This window comes from Mirounga leonina, unplaced genomic scaffold (genome assembly GCF_011800145.1).
Source record: "Mirounga leonina isolate KUSES-001 unplaced genomic scaffold, KU_Mleo_1.0 Mir_53, whole genome shotgun sequence".
Taxonomy (NCBI): Eukaryota; Metazoa; Chordata; class Mammalia; order Carnivora; family Phocidae; genus Mirounga; species Mirounga leonina.
The window spans coordinates 4,512,350-4,534,237 of NW_023270807.1; the positions used below are offsets into that span (position 1 = coordinate 4,512,350).

Genomic DNA, 21,888 nt, shown 5'->3' on the forward strand with positions numbered 1-21,888 from the left:
GCAGGCTGCATTTTTTCTGCCATAATTAACAGACAGTGGTACTGATTGGAGGGCAAGACAGCGTGTTTGGGGGGCGGTGGACAGGTGGTGCCATGCCTAAGCCCTGGAAATGGCTCCCAGAATAGTTTTGGCTTTAAAAATGCTTTCTGTTGTCTTAAGCTGGGGACTCACCTTCGCAGTGCCCTGTCCCCCATCCTGAGTTCTAAGCCAAGCATTTCCCCTTGAACATCTTCCTTGATTCCTGAGTGCCACCCCCACTGCCCTCCAGCGGCAGTCAGACCATGACATTTACTCAGCAGACGGGAGCAGCCTGGCTGTTCTTTATTGCCTTTCCCTTGGGCTGAGGGAGGAACCAGCACACAGTCCTTCTGGAGACCCAGGCCCCACAGCAGAACCAGGAGGCGAGAGGGGCTGGGCTGACAGGAGGCCCTGCTCCAGTGTCTGGGTTGGGGAGAAATGCTCCTGTACCTTGGTTGTCTTGAGGCTTATGGCCTGGTTGGTGGTGACCAGGGGGCCAAGGGGAAGCCTGTGCAGACTGGAGAAATCTCAGGCTCACATGGTCCAGTAGGTGTAGATGAGGGTCAGGAGAATGAAGATGGCCACAGACAGCAGCATGTTTTTCCGGTTCTCCTGCCGAAGCAACTTTAGCTCCTTCTCTGGGAGAAAACAGGGTGGTGAATAGGTAGTTGGGGCCCATCTGCTACTCTCCTCTGCCTCGCCTCTCTGGCAAATGGGTGTACATGCTGTTGAGAGCAGAGGTGTTCCCGCCCAGCTTCTCTACTTCCTTATCCACAAAAATGACTGTCCTCCTTGATCTGCCCAGATTCTCACCACCTTTTGGCTACAGATCCTGGCCCAAAGGAATCCCATCACCCAATGCTGCTCAACCATTTTTCTTCAAACGCAGTGGAAGTTGAGGATGGAGTTTGTGAGGGGGTCATCAAAAAGGCCACACCTGATAGCCAAGCTAGGTGTTGGCATGGCATCACCAGGTGAGTCCTCTGGCCTGTCACTGCCGGTGGGGGGTGGGCGTGGGGTGCTTCATGGTACTCATCCTTGCAGGGGGTCTCATCTGGCCAACTAGAAACTCAGGGCAGCTGGGACTTTTTAGGCCCGACACTGGAGTAGGTACAGGGTGGGGCCACGCCATTGGTGCTTCCGGTCTTGCCCCCTGCTGGACACCCAGCTAAGCAGGAACTAGCGACGCTAGAAGGCAGGGAGTGCCCACAAGGTGGCTGGGCTCACCTCTAGAGAAAGCCAGTCCTATTCTATGGCCACAGGGCATCCATTCATCCCCTTGTGTGACATGCAGGTGGGCGGTACTGCTACCCCTCAGGTAAACTGAGGGCTGGTGCTACGATTGTAAAAATTGCTAGCCTTGAGACAGAACGGATATCCCTTCCCTACTTGTGTGGACGGGCAGGTACCTGTAAATCAGCTCTAGGCAGGCCAGACTGAGACTGGGGCCCAGGTAGAGGTGTGTGTGCACACATGTGCTTACAGTGTTGATTCAAACTCGTCCCTCTGGGACATTCCCCATCATGTGGACTGTTCTGGGGCTGATTCTTAGCAGGTCTGCTGTCTCAGCGGGAGAACAAAACCGAGAAGTCTGAGGAACCTCTGCAGACCATCTTCCTCTCAGGCTGGCTGGGGCAGGGTTGGGGTAGGGCTGGTAGTAGCCGCCCTCCGGCTCTGCCCCCAGCGCCCAGAAGGTGGCAGCATTGCTCCACCCACATAGCCCCTCCTTCACCTCTAGGGTTTTCCTGGAATGGAGTGTGAGGTGGGAGGGGAAAGAGGGGCAGGGGAGGACAGATCTCCCAAGTCTGGGTGGATGTGAGAGTCTCTTCTGGACCTGACTACAACCATTCCCCTTCATCCCACAGAGGAAGAACAGACCCATAGGCCTCTCCATCTCCCCTGGAACAAAGGAACAAACCTGCTCTTCCAGGCTTACAGTGGGTTCCTATAGTCTTGGCAGAGGAGTAGCAGGGGGCAGAGGAGTTGGGGGGGGCAGAGGGGGTGGGAGTGGGTTGTGGGGTGGGGGGGCGGCTCCCTCCCAAAGAACCCTCTTGATCCCCATGACCTGGTGGGCTCCCTGGGCTGTCTGTCCCCTCCTGACCCTGGGACTGGAGGATGGGGCTGGTAAAGGAAGGGAACTTTCTTACCGTAGTTGGAGGCTTTGCTCATCAGGTGGTTTTTCTCCTTCTCCAGAGACTTCCTGTGAGGGGAGAAGGAGTATTATGGCTCAAGCCCTTTTCCGTCCTGAGGGGCAGCTGACACACGGGGGCAAGATGGACGAGGGGAACAAGGGATCTCCCGTGGCAAGGGGTAGGGTGATGGAAGCTCAGGGCCAGGGCCCCAGGATAAATATGAGGGGCTGGAGGAAGGCGGGAGTCCTGGGCAGACACATTACCTGGCCTCTGGGCTCAGCTCCGCCCCATAGAGCCTGGAGTTTACAGCCTCCAGGTCTCTGCGACACTGCGACAGCTTCTCCTCCAGCCCATCGATCTGAAACATATGGCACAGCCGGCAGATAAAGATGGGTGACAGAGCCTTAAAACTTCCAAAACAGTTGGGATCCTGGGATGGGGAGGAAGGAGCCTCTAGGAGTCTTCTTGGACAGCGCCCTGCCTCCCCTGGCCCTGGCCCCCCAGCTGCTTTGTTTCGCACAGTGGAAACAGCTCACTCAGCGGCCCCACCCCTCTGGACCAAGCCTGGGTTGGGGACAGACAGGAGCAGTCCCTCAGGCAGCCCTGTCTCCCCAGCACACGCCCCAGCTGCGCCGGCTACACAGGCCTAGCCTAGGATGCAATGAGGGGCTGCCTTTCCTCAGCGCTCCACACACGTGGGGGATGGGGGGATTAGACGTCTAGGGGACAAAAAGCAGAGGTATTTTTTGTATTGACACACTTCTTAAGGTAGTCTTAAGTTGCTAAATGTATTTTCCCATGAGAATCAATAAAAATCACTGAGTGTAAAAAAACAAACAAACCACAGCTCAAAAGCTTCTTTCTTTCTGACTTGGTTCTTGTGCAAAAACATTATCAAGGCAGCTGTAACTTGTAGGGCAAAATAGCTAAGCTCCTCAAAGGCTGGCTGCCAAAGGTATCAGTTTTCCCATTTGTTTTGATTATAGTTTCAGAGCTGTGTTCTTGGGCAAACAACATGAGTTGTGGGAAAATATTTTGTAAAATACTGGACTGGATCGTCCAAACCTGGTTCCTGGTATCATACATGTGGCTTTGAAAGTTCCTCTGTCTCCAGGTGTCTGTCTCATCGGCCACCTCTCTGGGCCTGAGTCTGTTCCAGTATCTCTGCCCTGTTGGCAGAGCCCAGATTTCGGTGGGTGGGAAGGTTCAGAGGGCCTTGTGTCCCTCATGGCAGCTGAGTGAATAGTGCTTCAGGTCCTGGGGATGCTTGATTCTCCATCTGACTTCACTTACTCTCACCACATCCCTGGGAGGAATAGCAAATATGACCTCTACTTCACAAATGGGAGCCTGGGATCCCCAAAGGGAATGACTTTTCTGAGACAGACTGGAGTACCTCTCTCCTCATTGGCCTCAGCCAGTTCTTTATCCAGTCCCTTCCAGAAAGGCCCCTGTGGAGACGGTAATCAATGATTTCAAGTGCGGATCCCAGAGTCCCAGGCGGCTGTTCTGGGGCCCGTGTCAGGAGAGATGCACTTGAAGCCTTCTGCCCCTCCCTGGCCAGCACCTACCCAGACACTTCTGGGTCGGCCACTGTGCCTTGTCCCATACCTGCCCCAAATGACACACCATCTAGTCCCTTCCCTACAGCCTCAGCTGGCTGCCAACTCCAGGTGCAGAAGCAGGGGCCTGTGGGAGGGAGCAACTGAGGAGCCCTGAGTTGACTGCCTGGTTAATTGTACTGTTTCTCTGCTAACTGGCACCAAAGATAGGACTGTCCTGGGGAACAGCCTCAGCAAGGAGCTGGGGCCTGTGCCTGGGGATAGTAACAGCCTGATGTGATGGTCAGTGGGGTGGGATGAGAAGAGCAGGTGCTTCAGGCCACCACATGGCCCACTTGTCACAGCAGCACGCTCAGCCCAGCCCCTGGGGACCGTGCCACCCCACGGTGTAGAAACCACAGGCAGGGCACCAAATTCCACACTAGGTCCCAAAGCTTAATTCTTGAAGTGCTACCTCCTCCACAAGGCCTTCTCTGCTCCCCTCGGCTGGAGAGGTACCACATCCTCCCCTTGGCAGATGAACCAGGCCTTCTCTCCTAAGGCTGACAGCACACTAGGTCATTCCAGCTAGGAGCGTCCTACCTCACCTTCCTAGACTCTGGGACCCCTAGGGCCTATGGTGTAAACTCGTAGCCCAGGGATCGAGTGTCACCCAGATTGGCCCATTCCACTTGTGTGACTGCCTGGCTCCTAAGGATGCCTGACTTTGTAGCTCCTATCCTAGAATGGTGGCCATCAGTCTCTCCTTTGTGGTCACCGCAAGGCCTGGCCTGCTGCAGTCTGTGTGTGTAGCCATGGAGGGATGACTCAGGTTGGACATGGATGGGGCTGAGGAGCTAGGGACAGATCTAGACCTCACGCAGCAACTCGAGCCTGAAACCCTCCCTTAGTGCCCAAACCTCGAAGAAGCTAGAAGGAGAAACAACTATACTTGCACACAGATTATATGCTTTGTGGATAACCCAGTGCAAATCTTTAGTCCTAGGTTAGATTTTTTCCTGCAGCCCCTTGGGCCAAGTCCTAGTTCACATGTCATTCTGGGGAGAAGCAGCTTGGGGATTTCCATCCCTAAACACCTCTGGAAGGCTACCAGGTGCCCAGACAAGTGGTAATTGGCCCAGAACAAGGCTGGGAACTCATGCTAAGCAAAATCTTTAAATTGAGGTTGGCAAACCACAAGTGGCCAAGCCAATCTGCCTTCGTGCTCTGGGCAGGGCCTGCGGAGCGGGCAGTCGGAGGCCTTTATCTGAACAAGCCCAATTTATCTGCAGTTCCACTGAATATCCCCACTTTCATTTACCACTTTTTAATGAGGCTTAAACGGACGAACACAAATCAAGGTTTTAGGGACTCAAGTTCTAACCTCCCTCTATGAATATTTATGTCCTGCTGACAGCTCTCTCTCATTCCCTTCTAAATAGCAAGTTCCCCTTTTTGTAACCCAGCTGCTTGATGTGGGCTGAGTGAGGGGAGGCTGAGACTGTCAGGAAGCTCTTCAATAGGCCACAAACCCGTCCTCAGAAGGTGACCCCGCTGGCAGTCAAACACCCTGCAGCAGAAGCTGGCTCTCGAGCAGCTATAATAATGGGTGCAAAGATTCAGAGTGACCTGGCTGTGGCAGGGAGGGAAGGTCAGGATGCATCTTTTAGTTGTGACTGGGGTCAGGAGTGGTGCCTACAGAGTGGGGCTGGCTCAAGATGGGCCAGAAATGGGGGAGAGGACCCAGAAAGTGGGCCTTAAAGGCAGCCCCTCCGTGGGTTTTCAGTCAACTCTCGATGGCATGCATGTGGATTATGCACTTCGCAGATTCCTCAGTGCAAATCTATAGTCCTTGGGTAGCTTTCTCTCAGCCGCAAGGCTAAAGGCAATAGAGGACAATATAGCCAGGACAGGAGAGAGGGCACAGGGTTAGGACCAGAATAAGAAGACAAATGTCAGGAAGATTCTAAAAACATAGGGTCAGAGCTGGGCAAGCAGTTCGGAGCCCAGTGCCCAGAAGCCTGAAATTGTGGGTCCTGAGAAGTGTGGTAATGAGAGGATGGGCTGTAATCAGGTGCCTCAGCTTGCTGCTCACTTGCCCTCTAAAGGACTTCCTTAATTCTATGCCTCATTTTATTCATGTGTAAAATGAAGTTAATGTTTCGTATTTCAAAAAGTTGTGAGGATGCTATGAGGCGATATGTGTAAGGTGCTTAGAACAGTGCTGAACACACTCATAGTAATTATGAGTTAAATAAGTGTGTGCTGTCATTATTAGCAAAGGATGGTTTTCACTGGTTCTTTGGGGAACAGAGAGAAAAGTGAGTTAATGTGAGGTTCGAGTAAGAGGAGGAGACAGAAGTGGGGGTGTGTGATGGAGAGGAATCGCCACTCATCACTGGCCGGCAGCAGCAAGGAGAGACCATCTAGCTGGGATACGGCCATCCTGAGTCTATGGAGGGGTTCAGCAGTGGGGTTGGGGGGGTAGGGGGCCCGCAGGGTAGCCTATCAGAACAGCACTGCCTCTGAAGTTAGCTGGCTCAGAACACAGCATGCTGGGAACCTCATGTTCCTGCCTGGGGATGAAGCTGGGCCGGGCTCGGCTCCGGAGCCAGCACCAACTTGCTGAGGCTGCGCCTGGTGGCACCCGACGATGAGGTCCGGAGCAGTGTCTAAGGGCAGACGGACTCAGTGCAGTCTGCGTGTGAATGGGCATCTGAGGAGACACGGAATGGCAGGTGGGGCCTGGCAGATGGAGACCATGTTTACCCACACCGTGGCTCTGCAGGGAGCAGGAATGTGAAGCCCCAGGACTAAGGCAGAAAGAGGCCCCACCAAAGAGACTAGACCAACTCTAGCAGGAAGAGAAGGTTACACTCTGGAGGCCACAGAGGCTCCCAGGACTCCTGCCCAACAGGCTGGATACAGGGTCAACAGGCAGAAGAGTGTGGCTGGCCCAAGAGTGGCTCAGGTGCGGAGACTTTCCTGGAGCCATCGGGGGCAGCACTGCCGGCCGGGACCATCCGCGGCAAAGCGCTAACAACCGGGGTGGGGACTGAGCCGAGGCACTCATTCAGGCACAGTGTGGGAGCGAGAGTGGCTACCCCCAATGTGAAGTTACAGTACAACATATCCGCGCATTACATGTGTATTCAGGAGACCAAGTGTCCCGTTTTTATACAGGGACAAAGGACACCGCATCTCTTGGAGACGATGGTGAGCAGGTGAAGCATGGCTGCAAAGGGACACAAGAAGTCAGAAAGGTGGTGGTGTGAGCTCTCTACCAGTTAGCAAAGTGTGCCTTCTGGCACTTCACACACAGTCGAGGGCTTGGTAGGTGTGAAAACGCACGTGCCGTGGTTCAGGGGACCGAGAGGTAGGTGGTGAGTGTGCAGGGTGTCCTGGTAGGACAGCTGGTTCTTCACCCCGAGCCCAGACCATGGGGACTGCTGGTCTGAGCCCAGAAAGGAAGACGCAGAGTGGGAGGGAAAAAGTATATAAGGCAGAGAGTGGGAAGGAGCTGAAGGTCCCAGAGGAGGCCCTGGATCGGGGATCCAGGAAGTCTGCACTCCATCAGGAAAGGCCCACGAGTGATTCTACCGCACACAGGATGAGACCCGCTGCCCTTCTGCCCCACACACAGACTGGGCAATCAGAGCCTGGAGCCTGGTGGGCGGCTTCGAGAGTGGGCAGAAGAGCAGGCTCAGTGAGAAATTTAGGACCAAGGGTTCTCCACGGGGGAGGGGGGGGGGAGGAGGCATTTCCTGCATAAGAATGTGAAGTTCTGAAGTCAGCCCAGCAGGCAGCAGGCAGTCGAGGTTGGCAGAGGCCCCACCCCAGCCAAGTGGGGCCGCAGATCCTGTGGGAAGGTGCCAAGGGAAGCGAGGGCTTCTCCATTTCCAGTCACCAGGGGCAGAGACTTCCTGCAGCCCTCCTCAAGTGCCCTTCAGATGCGGCTCCGAGTGCCACGTGCTTCACGTGCTGTACCTGCCGGTCAGGAGCCCTGTGCTAGCTAAGCAAAATCCCCTCTGCCAGCTGACTTGGGGACTAACACCTTATTCTCAGAGCTTTAGGGAAGTCTCCCTGGGGTCCCATAACGCCATAAAACCACTGTGTTAAGAGAAACTGTAAAATTCGTCTGAAATCCCCGTGAGGCATCTTTCAGGAGTGTGGAGCCTCCTGGAACCGAAACCCCGAGTGAGGCCTCTTTGGCGATGGTGAACCCGAGTGCCAGCTCACGCACGGATAACTGCCCAGCACACTGGTCAGGTCAGGCCCCATGGGGGTTTGGGGGCCCGCTCCAGGTCTGGCGGCTGCCGGGCCCTCGTGCACAGCTCGTATCCTGCTGACAGGCACGAGCCACACTCCCTGCTGCAGGTGCTCCTACTGAGGGTGGCTGAATGGTGCTCCCGTGAGCATCTTGACAGCCTGGGAGGTGGCTCCCACCCACCCCAAGCCACTGTCTAGGGCCAGGCTTTCTTCTGAGAAAGTGCAGAAAGCACCCTCAGGACTTAGAGCTCTGGGTTACGCAGGCCACTCTGCTTTCTGGTTTAGGAAGTTATTTCTGGCTTTCCCAGCCTGGCTCTCAAGAGCTTCTGGCCAGTGACTGCCAGAAGTTGCTGGAACAGGTTAACTCAGGAGTCAAGCAGTGGTCATGGGGCATATCCTACAGCTGCCTGGCCAGGTACTTGCTAATAAAGAGCATGGTGTGGGGGTAGCTAGATGGCACAGCACAAGTCAAAGCAACTTCCAGAAGCCAAAAGTCCACGCAAAACTAAACCACACTACCAGCAGCAGCCAGCACTTCTATAGCATGCACTGTATGCCAGGCACTGTTCTCAGCACCTCACTCACAGAATGCTCACAATAACCCTATGAGGGGGTAGGAGTAGCATCAGTCAGCGGTCCCCCCTATCTGCTGGGAACACGCTCCAAGACCCCAGTGGATGTCTGAAACCACAGACAGTACTGAACCCTATATATATATATATATAATGTTTTTTCCTATACACACATACCTATGATAGTTTAATTTATGTATTAGATACAGTAGATTAACAATAGCTAATAATAAAACAATTACGACAAAAGGCCATATATAAAAGTTATATGAATGCAGTCTCTCAAAATATCTTACTGTACTGTATTCACCCTTCCTGTGCTGATACGAGGTGAAAAATGCCTACGTGATGAGGTGATATGAGGTGAAGGACGTAGGCACTGTGACACAGCGTTAGGCTGCCATCCACCTCTGACAATGTCAGAAGGGGGATCATCTGCTTCCAGGCTGAGCTGACTGCGGGTAACTGAAACCTCGGAAGGTAAAACCATGGATAAGGGGGAGCTCCTGTATTCACCTTTTGCAGATGAGGAAGCTCGGGCCATGGAGATGAAGTCATTTGTCCGGGGTCACAGCGGGTACATGGGGGGGGGGGCTGGGCAGTCCGAGTCTGTGCTGTTAGGTGCAGCCCCACATACTGGCCCTAAGCCACTCAGCTCCTGGGAGTAACCACCACTCCTCGTACCCCAGGCCAGGCGCGTTGTGGCAGCTTCGTATAGGCTACCGATGTCTGCGTCAACTCTGCAAAGAAGGGACCGTTTCCGTTTTAGAGAGAAGCAAACTCCCAGTGTAGATTTTAAGCAAGGTCATGTAATTGGGAAGTGGCAGAATTGAGGGTCTGAGTCTGAGGTTTTCCTGCATCAGAGCTTATGTTCTTTCCAACACTTCAAGCTCTTTCTCCAAAATCCCTCATGAAAACAGTCATGACAAAGAAGGGTTCTGTGGAACAAAGCCATTCCACATCTCAGTCGAAGCCAATCTAAGCTTGCTGATCTGCTTTCAACAGATTCTCTACTCTGAATAATCTGTACAAGGGCTTTGGCTGCTCTCTGTCCAGGTAACAGATACTCTCTGTGAGGGAAGAACCCGACGGAAATCTGCTTGGAGACAGTGAGACGGGAGCAGAGCGCCTGTCCTCATGTTGAAGGCAATTACCGCCCCCCTCAACTTCCGGCTTCTCAAACATCCCTGGCACCCTCCCCCAGATTGCCTAAACTGCCACAGCACCCTCCAAAATTCACACAAAACAGACCCTTTTGAGAAGGAGAAAGGTGAGCTAGGTAGGCTGGAGAAGCCCTTCTTTCCCCAGTGGGTAGCAAGGCCTTTCTTTTCACGTGCCAACTCAGCTGTTTTATCTCCAGCCCCAGCAGCCTGGGAACTGGATTTCTGGAAAGTTTCACACGTCAGGGAGGCCCCAGGACATTATGGGTAAAGAGGCCAGAACACCTGTCCAGATGGTCTGTGGCAAGAGCACTGGGGCTTTCCATCTGAGGCCGTCAGGCCACATAGCCAAGTCACATGAGGGTCATGAGCCTTGATTTGCCAAGTGACCAGCCTCAAACCCCAAAGGGCCGATTGCCCTGACGCTGCTGAAGGGATGTTTTCCTGTGGAGGAGGCTCTGTGGGGACAGAAGACAAAAACCTCCATCCATGTCTCCACCAATCATCAGAAGTTTGTCTCCCAGGCTGAGCAGATGAAGACCGTAAACCTCCCCAGTTTTTATTTATTTATTTATTTATTTTTAAAAGATTTTATTTATTTATTTATTTGAGAGAGAGAGAGAGAGTGAGAGAGCACAAGAGGGGGGAGCGGGAGAGGGAGGAGCAGACTCCCCGCTGAGCAGGGAGCCCGATGCGGGACTCGATCCCGGGACTCCCAGGATCATGACCTGAGCCGAAGGCAGTCGCTTAACCGACTGAGCCACCCAGGTGCCCCCCTCCCCAGTTTTTAATCAAGGAACAATTTTTAGGAAAAGCAGAGAGCCAAAGGGCTTGTCATTTCTCTGGAGACTCACAGCCCCCTCCTCCACCGCCCCAGGTCAGGCACATGAGGGGCCCTGCTGAAATGCTTGCAATTGGGACCTTGTGAGACCTTCTGGCGTGCTGAGCAGCTCTACAAGGAGAGCCATGTCAGTCCTTGCCTGAAGCCTTCAGCTGTCCCTGGGCCAGAACGTTGTTTGGGATTTGTTTTCTCCTCTTTCCCCCAATATAAATTTTTTTGATAAATTAGCAAAAGCTTCTTCATCGCTGAAAGGCTCAAAGCACTATTCAAGAGCTGGCATCCACCCCATGCCTTATGAATTCATTAATTAAGATGCTGGCAAACAGCCACTCCACACATGCTGACATCCAGCCGTGTTAGGTAATGAGGTTTTAGTCTCCTGACCCCCGTCAAGTGGAATGGAGCCAGACACAGGCTGCCGAGAGAAATCACCTGCCCGATGGCAACCTGTCGCTTGCGCGTGGCAGCAGGTGAGGCTCATTTAATGGTCAGCGGCCCTTGCGGTGTCTGCATGCCATGAGCCCTCCTCCCAGCCCCTGGACGGGTGGCTTCCCCACAAGGTGGTGTCCAACTGTCTGCCCCACGGTGGCCTCCTAACCTCTGACCAGTGAACCACTCAACGGGGCCCAGACGGCAGGGGCGAGGGTTCAAGTGCTTCCTCCAGCCACTCAAGCCAATTCAGTAAATATTTATTGATGGTCCACTAAGCTGCTTCTGCCCCTTGTCTTAGAAAATTGTTAGATGCCCCCCAGCCTTGTGCACAGCCTGTTCCAGAACTGTGACTCTTCATCTTTGCGTTGGAGGAGGTGACGAAGAGGACGTGACCACCGGTTAACCTGAGCCCGGGACCAGGACAATCGGAGGCTCCTGATCCCTCCACTGACCTTGGAATGTACGTTCTGCCCACTGTTCCCACAGTGGGAGCTGTTCCAAGGACATAGCCTTGAGAGACCATGTGTTATGGAGACCATCTGGACAGTATACGTGACTGAACCCAGTTAAGGCCTCTACACAAACTTTGAAGATTTGGCGGGCGGATGCGGAGGTCTATTCCTCTTACTCACTGCCCAAGACAAGCCTCACCTGTAAGTTCCCTTGCTTATTAAACCTGCCTCTGGAGTCACTTGCCTCTTTCTTGGGTCTCTCTCTGTCCTCCATGGAAGGGGGCCAGTTTGCAAACCAACAACTTGGTGCTTCTGCCTCCCTATGCAGAGAGCTTACAGCAGTGGCTTATACTGAACAAATAATTACAACATCAAGGTTCTTTCCTCTTGGGCTCATCCTGCCTAGGTAATTTTCTCCCCTCAATTTACCACCTCTTTTTCTGGTTAGGATTCTGGTGAATTTAAATGACTCCCATTCACTTTATTCCCTATAGCAGATACTATTATTTGGCCAACACAACACTGATTCCTAACCCCTCTTCCTTTGCCCACCTTCACTACAGAGGTTAGAAAAGCTCAAGAGATGCTTTCCCATACTCATTGCAGCCAGAGATGGTCATGATCCAGTTCTGGCCAATGAGATGTTCCAGAAGTCAGCTGGAAGACTCCTGGGGCAGCTTATGCTTTTCTGATAAAAGGGACAGTGTTGTGGGGCTCCTGGGTGGCTCAGTCAGTTAAGTGTCTGCCTTCAGCTCAGGTCATAATTCCAGGGTCCTGGAATTGAGCCCCACACCGGGCTCTCTGCTCAGCAACCAGTCTGCTTCTCCCTCTCCCTCTGTGAGCTCTCTCTCTCAAATAAATAAAAAGTCTAAAAAAAAAAAAAAGGGACAGTGTTGTAATCCCTTTATCCTTCTTCCTGACTTAAAGTTGGATATGATGACTGGAGCTGTGGCAGCTATCTTGTGAATATGAGGAAACAGCTAAGAGAATGCAGAAATACCAGCCTTGAATTAGCTGAGCTTTTGAACCAATGCCAGTGGCCATTTACCTCCAAATTTGTTATGGGGAAGAAGGTATATTCCTATTTACTTAGGTCAGCTTTCTGTACCTTGTAAAGTTTCCAAACTGACAGATTTTTGTACTAGGGACCAGATCTAACCCAGTTATCCCTCTTAAGATGTCAGCTAAGACACCACACACCTGTTAAGACCCACTGGCTGTTGAAGCATCTGAAAACACCAAGCTGAATGGTCTAGCTGTGAAAGAAAAGTACAATGACCAAGTAACAGCTCATTACTATCAGAGGTTACAAAAACAGAAACAGGGTTTACATCAGCCAAAATCCTATCAGTTAAGACCGAAATGCAGCCTTTCCCTCCTTCCACACATTAAAATCAGCAAAGCTGGTGATTTCTCATCTGAATGCTCTCTCATTATTCTCTGAGAGTTAGAATTAACTCTCAGAAGCTAAACTCGTAGTCAGTCTTTTCCAACTCTGAGTTCTTACAGGGTGGCAAATGAGTTGGAATAAAAAGACCTTGAGAGGAGACATGAGTGGAGGCTGCTAGGGGGTGCCTTGGTTGTCCTGGGAGGTGACTGCCCGGGACAGCTGGCCCAAGCCAGCCCTTGGGGTGAGTGCTGCCTGCTTGGTAATTGCTTCATTACAACAAGTGGAGACTGTTTGCAGGTGCTGAGATCACTCACTTGTGGGGGTTTTATTGCACTCGTCAGATTATAAACATTTTGATTAAATCACCACTTCATTGGCTCTGAGCACATGACTTTTAATAAGAGGACAATATCCACTGCTACTGAGCATCAGTGTACATTCAATACTCAGATCTGTTGGGGGCAACGGAGGAACAGGTGGGGAGACAGCCAGATGCCAAGCTTTTTCTAAGGTGCAGTTATAGATCTCGAATCTTAGAATATCCAAGCAAAAAGTAACCTTAGAGACCAAGATCACAAATGTAAATATCTACATTGGTATTGATAAGATTAAAAAAAAAGGGTGAATGTGACTGGTAAATGCACTAGGAGAGCATTTGTCCACCAAATTTAAAACATTTTAGAAACCTGTGTCAGCCAAACAAAAGACCTCTGTGATCTGTATTTGGATCATGGTCAATGAACTTATAACCCCTGATGAAATTCAAGGTCTTCATGTTACAGAAAAGGAAACTAAGTCCGAACAAGGGGGCTGGACTTAGCCATGATGGAAGACTGCAAAAGAACTATAAAGGCTACTAATAAGGGCACTGTTTGTTGCTTATCTCCACCTTGAGCAAGGCGTGTGCTACGTATTTCACACATATGGTCTCCTTAAAACACACTTGAGTCTGGGAAAGCATCTCTTGAGCTTTTCTAACCTCTGTAGTGGAGGTGGGCAAAGGAAGAGGGGTTGGAGACCCACTGGCTGGTATTTTACACATACGGTATCCTCAAAACCACACTTTGAGGTTACAAATCAAAACCACAATGAGATACCACCTCACACCTGTCAGAATGACTAAAATTAACAACTCTGGAAACAACAGGTACTGGCGAGGATGCAGAGAAAGGGGAGCCCTCTTGCACTGTTGGTGGGAATGCAAACTGGTGCAGCCACTCTGGAAAACAGTATGGAGGTTCCTCAAAAAATTAAAAATAGAACTACCCTATGACCCAGCAATTGCATTACTAGGTATTTACCCAAAGGATACAAACATAGTGATTCGAAGGGGCACCTGCACCCCAATGTTTATAGCAGGAATGTCCACAATAGCCAAACTATGGAAAGAGCCCAGGTGTCCATCAACAGATGAATGCATAAAGATGTGGTGTGTGTACATATACACACACAATGGAATATTACTCAGCCATCAAAAGAATGAAATTTGGCATTTGCAATGACGTGGATGGAACTAGAGGATATTATGCTAAGCCAAGTCAGTCAGAGAAAGACAAATACCCTTGATTTCACTCATGTGGAATTTAAGAAATAGATGAACATAGGGGAAGGGAAGGAAAAATAAGATAAAAACAGGGAGGCAAACCGTAAGAGATGCTGAACTACAGGAAACAAACTGAGGGTTGCCGGAGGGGAGGTGGGTTGGGGGGATGGGGTAACTGGATGATGGGCATTAAGGAGGGCACTTGACATAATGAGCACTGGGTGTTATATCCAGCCAATGAATCACTAAATTCTACCCCTGACACTAATAATACAGTATATGTTAACTAAATTGAATTTAAATAAAGACTTAAGCCACCACACTTGAGGTAAAGTGCAATCTGCAGTAGAGACGGCAGGCTGTCCACTAAACATGCTAGGCCCTTCTTCCACAGGGACTGAGCTGTAGCTGGGCATGTGGCCTCCTAGCCAATGAATGCATTTCCCAGCAGCCCCTTGCAGTTGGGTGAGGTCTAGAGTCTTATCTCGCATCTTTGCCAACGGCAAGTGGGCACTCTGGGCCTATGACTTTTTTTTTCTTAAGATTTATTTGAAAAGAGAGAGAGCGCCTGCAAGCGAGCATGTGAGTGGGGGGAGGGCAGAGGGAGAGAGAGAATCTCAAGCAGACTCTCCACTGATCCCACAACCCACAATATCACGACCTGAGCTGAAATCACGAGTCAGATACTTAACTAACTGAACCACCCAGGCGCCCCTGGGCCAATGACTCTTAAGACAGTGATGCTTGGGGCGCCTGGGTGGCTCAGTCGTTAAGTGTCTGCCTTTGGCTCAGGTCATGATCCCAGAGTCCTGGGATCGAGCCCCGCATCGGGCTCCCTGCTCAGCGGGAAGCCTGTTTCTCCCTCTCCCACTCCCCTCCTTGTGTTCCCTCTCTCGCTGTGTCTCTCTCTGTTAAATAAATAAAATCTTAAAAAAAAAAAAGACAGTGATGCTTATGCTTCCTTCACTCTTTCCCTGCCAGTGGACACGTCAATGGGATGTGACTTAGTTTCATTCATGAGGTGACATTAAGGCACTAAGGGATGGCAGCGTCACAAGATGAGGGGAATATGGCAGAACCACTCAAGACCAGGAACTGGCAAACTACAGCCTAGGGGTCAAATACAGTCCACTGCCTTTTTTTTTGTAAATAAAGTTTTATTGGAACACAGCTACACCCATTAATTTACATATTGTCTATGGTTGCTTTCGTGCTAAGATAGCTTATCGAAGCATAGTTGATGCTCCTTATTTATGGTAGTTATGTTCTGTAAAGTTGCTGCCAACAATGAATTAGCAAATACTGAAGCAGGTCAGATTCCTATGAGCCTCCGGTCACAACAATTTTATCAAGTGATCAATACAAAACCTTGTTTTTTGTGTGTTTCTGTTCAGAGACCTTATTTAATATATATTACTGATTCATGAAGAGTGAACTCACAGCCAACAGCACAGCACTATAACTCAACTCCGAACAAAGCCTATCTAACATATATCTCTGTAAGGCAAACACAGCCTTCTTGCACTTTAGGAAAACTAGACAGCACTTTAGCACTACACCTGAGGCCATTTTAAGCAATAAAATCACCAACAAAAAGCACACAGACACAAAAAACATGGCACTAAATAGACCACAAAAAGGACACCTGTTTATAGTATAAGCTGAAATAAGATGGCAGAGCGTTATTTTGTTCGACCTTAGCTGCGCCTCAGGTGACTCAAATTTTTCACAGGTTTGTGAATTACTGCAAAAGCATTGCAAGTACTGATTTGGGGGTTACAAATACATTTTAGCAGGAAGGCAAATTCACAAATACAGAACCCGTGAATAATTAGGATTAACTGTAGTTACAACAGAGACCATATGGCCCACAAAGCCTAGAAATGTACTATCAGGCCATTTAAAGACAACATCTGTCAATCCCTGCTCTACCCTATTAGAAAAAAATAAACTTTCTGAAGCCACTGAATTTTAGGGTTTCTCTGTTACAGCAGCTTATTTTGTCCTGATCAGGTTATAAAGTCTATGCTTTTCCCACCACACAGTGCCACCTCATTCTACCACTCAAATTCTCTTTTAGAGGGAGGTTCGTATTTCCACCAACCTTTTTTTTTTGTATCAGGTAGGCCAATATTTCTCAGGGGTGGTACTAAAACCTCCTGCAACAGCATGGGTGCGTGTAGCTGGTCAAAAATGCAGATTCCTGGGCGCCTGGCTGGCTCAGTTGGTTAAGCGACTGCCTTCGGCTCAGGTCATGATCCTGGAGTCCCTGGATCGAGTCCCGCATCGGGCTCCCTGCTCGGCAGGGAGTCTGCTTCTCCCTCTGACCCTCCCGACCCTCCCCCCTCTCATGTGCTCTCTCTCTCTCAAATAAATAAATAAAAAATCTTTTAAAAAAATGCAGATTCCTGGGGGTGCTTGGCTCTGGCTCAGTCGGTAGAGCACGGGACTCTCAATCTCAGGTTTGCGGGTTCAAGCCCCACGTTGGGCATGGAGTCTACTTAAAAAAATGCACATTACTCGTTGAAAACGTACATCCGAAGTCTTACTGAATTACTCGGGGTGGGAGACAGTTCAACTCTCCATTTTTAACAAGCTCTGCAAATTATGCTTAATGCATTCTGAAGTTTGAGAACTACTGAACTGGCAGTAAGCTCACGAAGACTATCCCCCTGTAGCTCTCTGTTAACTACCGGGACGGTAATCGAGGGAACTGTAACACAGAAGAAAGAAGACGCAGTAGAGAGAGGGCAAATCACCTGTGCTGCATCTCAGCTCCTCCACTGCTTCAGCCTGGGCTCTGCCTGAAACCTCAGTTTCCCCATCGGTTTAAAACTCTCACGGGCTTGTAGGGAGGGCTGACTGAGAATGCAAATAAAGTACCACGTAGCAGTTGCTCAATATGCCTCAATTTTCTTTCCCTTCCACATGCAGTACGTTATTTTTAAGCTCTTTGGGAACGTCATCATTCCAGAATTCTCTACAAACTCCCACAGATTCCCGAAGTAATTTTCTGGCTACGAGCTTCAGTACCCCAGAGGAAAAATTTCCCATCTCAGGGGATGTTTAAGCCATCTGGTAATATGCTAAATAATATGGGCTCTCTCACTTTTGGGGGGCCCGCAGCCACAGGTATCTACCCTTCTGGGGCGCCCAAACCTCGAGGGCCCGCCCCTTTTGCGTCCTCTTCAATCACACGTCTCCCCTCGGGGCCTCCTTATTTCCGCGTCCCGTCCGCTTCGGGGCTTCCTCTTCACCTCCACGGCTCCTCCCCTGTGGAGGTCCCCTCACCTCTGTCCCCACCTGGTGCCCCCTCGGGCTCTCCAAACTCCATCTCCCCCATCCCGCCCTCACCTTCGGGTACCCCATCGGACGCTCTCGCGCCCCTCGCGTCCCTCGCCCAAACCCGCGTCGCCCTCACTTCCTCCCCTCAGCCCCTCCTCCAACCTGTCGCCAGGCCGACCCACTGTACCCCGCCGCGGGGAGAAGGCACTAACGACGAGGCCCACCCCCCACTTGTCCCCTCACCTCTAGAGCGACGCCCAGATTCTCCCGCTTCTTTTTGGTCATGTTACTTGCCGGGATCCCCCAGTCATTATTGGACGCACCCACTGGCGGCAGCACTCATGCGCCAACCTCGTACTTCCCTCTCATTGGCCGCAGGGGCGGCGGGAGGTGGGGCCACGGGAGGTCACCACCTCGTTGAGGGGCGTGGCCAGCTTGGCGCGGCCATGTTTATGAGGGGCAACCTCTAGTTTGAGGTCTCTGGCGAGGTGGGGAGCGGAGGGTTAGATTGGCCCGGGAGGAGCAATGGCCCGCCGTCCAGAGTTGGGGCTGCTCCTTTCTTTCCTCGTTCAAAACCATTTTACATCACGGAGACATTTTTTTCCCACCCCATCTTATCCTTCTGTACCCTTCATCCTTTTAGTGACTGCCCTACTTATTTTAAGGCCATCCCCTATGCCCCGTTCAAATTCTGTCCAATATTTAAGGCCCATCCTGAAGCATTGTTTCCCCAGGAAGCCCCCCCTTGAGCCTCTTGGCTCTGTGGGCTTGGATAATGACCTGTGGGTATTCCTTTTTTTTTTTGGTCATGTGTTCTTACTCATTTGTATTGTTTTAGTGTAAGAACCACCTACAGGGGCTCCTGGTTGGCTCAGTAGGTGGAGCATGTGACGCTTGATCTTGGAATTGTGAGTTCAAGTCCCATCTTGGGTGTAGACATTGCTTTAAAAAAAACAAAGAACAAAAAACCTGCCTACAACCATCACAGAAAACTTATAAATGAAAAGTAACACTCGTTCTCCTACCACTCTTAACACAGTTCCTATCTTTGTTCCTGTGTATTCCCTTCTAGGCTTGGTCTCAGATATAGTATTCTACACTCTTGTAATCCTATTGTACAGTACACTGTAGACCTATGTCCTTAGAGGTTTTTTGGTTTTGTTTCGTTTTTAAGATTTTATTTATTTATTTGACAGAGAGAGAGAGAGAGCACAAGCAGGGGGAGAAGCAGGCTTCCAGCTGAGCAAGGAGCCCAATGTAGGCCTCAATCCCAGGACCCTGAGATCATGACCTGAGCCGAAGACCGACGCTTAACCGAATTAGCCACCCAGGCACCCCCGTTAGAGATGTTTTAATTGTGACCCTATGATACAAAGTACTATGGGTATTTTGGCCCAGTTATCCATATAAGCGAAACTAGTTTCCTGATAAACACCTTTACCACCTGTGATGTACTCTGATATTTTCTATTCTAGTCTATTTCATTTAAAAAAAGAGTTGGTGGCAGGAGACCTATTAAGTTTATTTCACGACCCATTAATGGATACTGAATTGCAATTTAAAAACCAGCCATAGGGGCACTTAGGTGGCTCAGTCGGTTAAGCGTCTGCCTTCGGCTCAGGTCATGGTCCCAGGGTCCTGGGATCTAGCCCCGCATTGGGCTCCCTGCTCAGTGGGGAGCCTGCTTCTCCCTCTGCCTCTCCCCCTGCTTGTGTGCATGCTCTCTTTCTCTGTCAAATAAATAAATAAATAAAATCTTGAAAAAAAACAGTCATAGACAATTTCTCATGTCTTTCAAATCATCCTTTGTAAAAGATAGCTGTATATACTGCCAAGTGAGTCATACCATTCTTGTATTAGACATTATTCTATGGGACATTACTTCCAAAAAATGCCAAAGCAAACATCTTTGTGTACATAGATCTTTAAGGTAAATTCACACAAGTGGAATTATTGGGTCAAAGTGTATGATACCAGAATCAAACACCTTATTTCTGACCTCTCTATTGGACCTTGTGTTTCTGTGTGTGAATGATAACCCTGACTCAAGGTCTGGGGGGTGAGGGGGGGGGAAGGTTTTCAGATCTGTGTTCTCTTCTTGATAGAGTCATTGAGTAATGGAGCTGGAGAGGACCTGAGATATCATCTCGCCTGGCCTAACTAAGGCCCACAGAGGGAAAGTGTAGTAGATTCTGTCTGATCAGGAAGCAGGCTGTTGAGCAGTTGTTTAGAGCAGTTCTCAGCTTAACACCCAGCACAGGAAAAACTTGCTCAAGAACATTGTCCATCAACCGTCAATCAACAGCATTTATTGTCAGAACACTCTTTACAGCATTGGTTCCAATCCCAGAAAAACCAGACTTTGTACTTCCCAATTATCACAGGCACAGGCCCAGGGGAGGTGAGAAGAGAGGGGAAAAACACTGTGTTCTTTTAGAAGTGGCTTCTTATGCATTTGTTTGGCACCCAGAAAAAGCCATGGAGATCTAAGTGGGCTTCGGTCCCTTGTCTCCCCCCAGCATTCCCCTGTGAAATATTGGGCAAGCTGTCATCTTTCTTTGGAAGAGCCTCAGATTTTCCACACCAGACCTTGTCCTGTGGTTCTGGTAAGGGGACAAATACTTGAAATTGGGCTGGAATAAGAGCATATGTGGGTTGTAGCGTAAGGGGAGTGAGGGAGACCGACCTGGACTCCAGTCCCCAGCTCTGCCACTTAGCAGTGGTGTGACTGGGGACATGACACTTACGTTTTCTGAACTATAATTTCCCATGCCTGCAAAACGAAACGAGCTCATGAGGCCAGGCTTGTAGGGTCATCGCGAGAATTACGAAGTGGTCGGTGCTGTGCTTTGTGAATGACCAGCAGGGACCCAGCAGGATTGATGCATCTGCTGTCAGCTTTCTTTCTTTCTTTCTTTTTTTTTTTTTAAAGATTTTATTTATTTGAGAGAGAGAGAATGAGAGAGAGCACACATGAGAGGTGGGAGGGTCAGAGGGAGAAGCAGACTCCCCGCTGAGCAGGGAGCCCGATGCGGGACTCGATCCCGGGACTCCAGGATCGTGACCTGAGCCGAAGGCAGTCGCTTAACCAACTGAGCCACCCAGGTGCCCCTGCTGTCAGCTTTCTAGTATAGGGTTTTGTTTAGCAACTGTTGCCATTTGTATTTTTTGGTTATTATTTTGATACTGGTTTCGATGAGCTTTGACACTGTTGTAAAATACCTGTTGCTAGGAGTTTGGGGCAAATACTTGGGTGGTTTCCTGCTATCAAGTGGGTTCACAGCAAAAGGCAGCCCCCAACATACACAACATACACAAATGTCTCTCTGTGATGTTCTCTCCACCTCTCTACTCGTCCTTCCTGTGGAAGGACCCATCAATCATGGGTTTCATGTGCCCAGGCATCACAGACAGTGTGATCCTATGGTGCTGGGGAGGCTGAAAAGCCCCAGGTGACCCACTGAGGTCCTTTTGTCCCCCTGGTACATACAAAAACCAACTTTGATTCCCATGGGGGCTGTCTGGCGAGCCTACTGCCGGCTTGGCCTGGCTTTGTGCTGGAAACTGCCCATATGCAGATCGATTACTGTGGGCCGGCTGTCTGTCTGTCTTTGTTCTCCAGTGGGCTGTGGTTCTGAACTATTTGTGAGTTTTAGAGCTAAGTGTTTAAGGGAAATAGGGCACTGCATTGGCAGACAGGAGAATGGGTTCATTCCTGGCTAGGCTGGGTTCTCACTGCATGACCTGGGACAGATAAAGCCTCCTCTTTGGTTTTCAATTTCCTCATCTGTGAAATGGGCACAGGGACCAGGAGGGTGAACTAGACAGCTTAGACACCCTAAGATTCTGTTTTAATGACCTTGTTATATGTGAAGCGTCTAGACATAAGGCGCCCTCCTTGGCTGTAAGGTAGACATATAAAATAAGAACCAATCATTATGCTCAAGCTATCTTCAATCTAGTTAGAGAGACAGACTGACAACATGAAATAAATGAACACCAGACATCATATAATTAAACGCCAGCTGTCTGGTACGTACTGTTGATGCATTAGGAGCTCAGAAAAAAAGAGAATGCTGTGGGCTTTGTGGAGGCTATGGGTCCCAGAGGATAGATGAGATTAGGTTAGGTGAAGATGGGGAAGAGGGCACCCCAGGTGGGACCCCAAGGGGCTTCCTATGCCTACAGGGTCGCCCTTTCACCTTTGCACAAAATCACTGTGTAGGCTAGCCACAGCCCTGGCTTATTTGTCA

At 50.2% G+C, this 21,888-nt stretch overlaps 1 protein-coding gene and 1 long non-coding RNA gene across 2 annotated transcripts; one reads left to right on the top strand and one right to left on the bottom strand.

The window, feature by feature from the left end:
* Positions 1 to 287: 287 nt before the first annotated feature.
* CCDC167 (coiled-coil domain containing 167) lies at positions 288 to 17,975 on the bottom strand. The gene is made up of 4 exons (XM_034990426.1): positions 17,879 to 17,975; positions 2,414 to 2,508; positions 2,166 to 2,218; positions 288 to 656 (listed from the first exon to the last, which is right to left on the bottom strand). Exons 1-4 carry the CDS (start codon positions 17,918 to 17,920, stop codon positions 553 to 555), a joined length of 294 nt encoding a protein of 97 aa, XP_034846317.1. The 5' UTR covers positions 17,921 to 17,975; the 3' UTR covers positions 288 to 552.
* LOC118000635 lies at positions 651 to 2,987 on the top strand. The gene is made up of 2 exons (XR_004676514.1): positions 651 to 1,955; positions 2,212 to 2,987. It is a non-coding gene; the product is annotated as an uncharacterized LOC118000635 (long non-coding RNA).
* Positions 17,976 to 21,888: the final 3,913 nt, after the last annotated feature.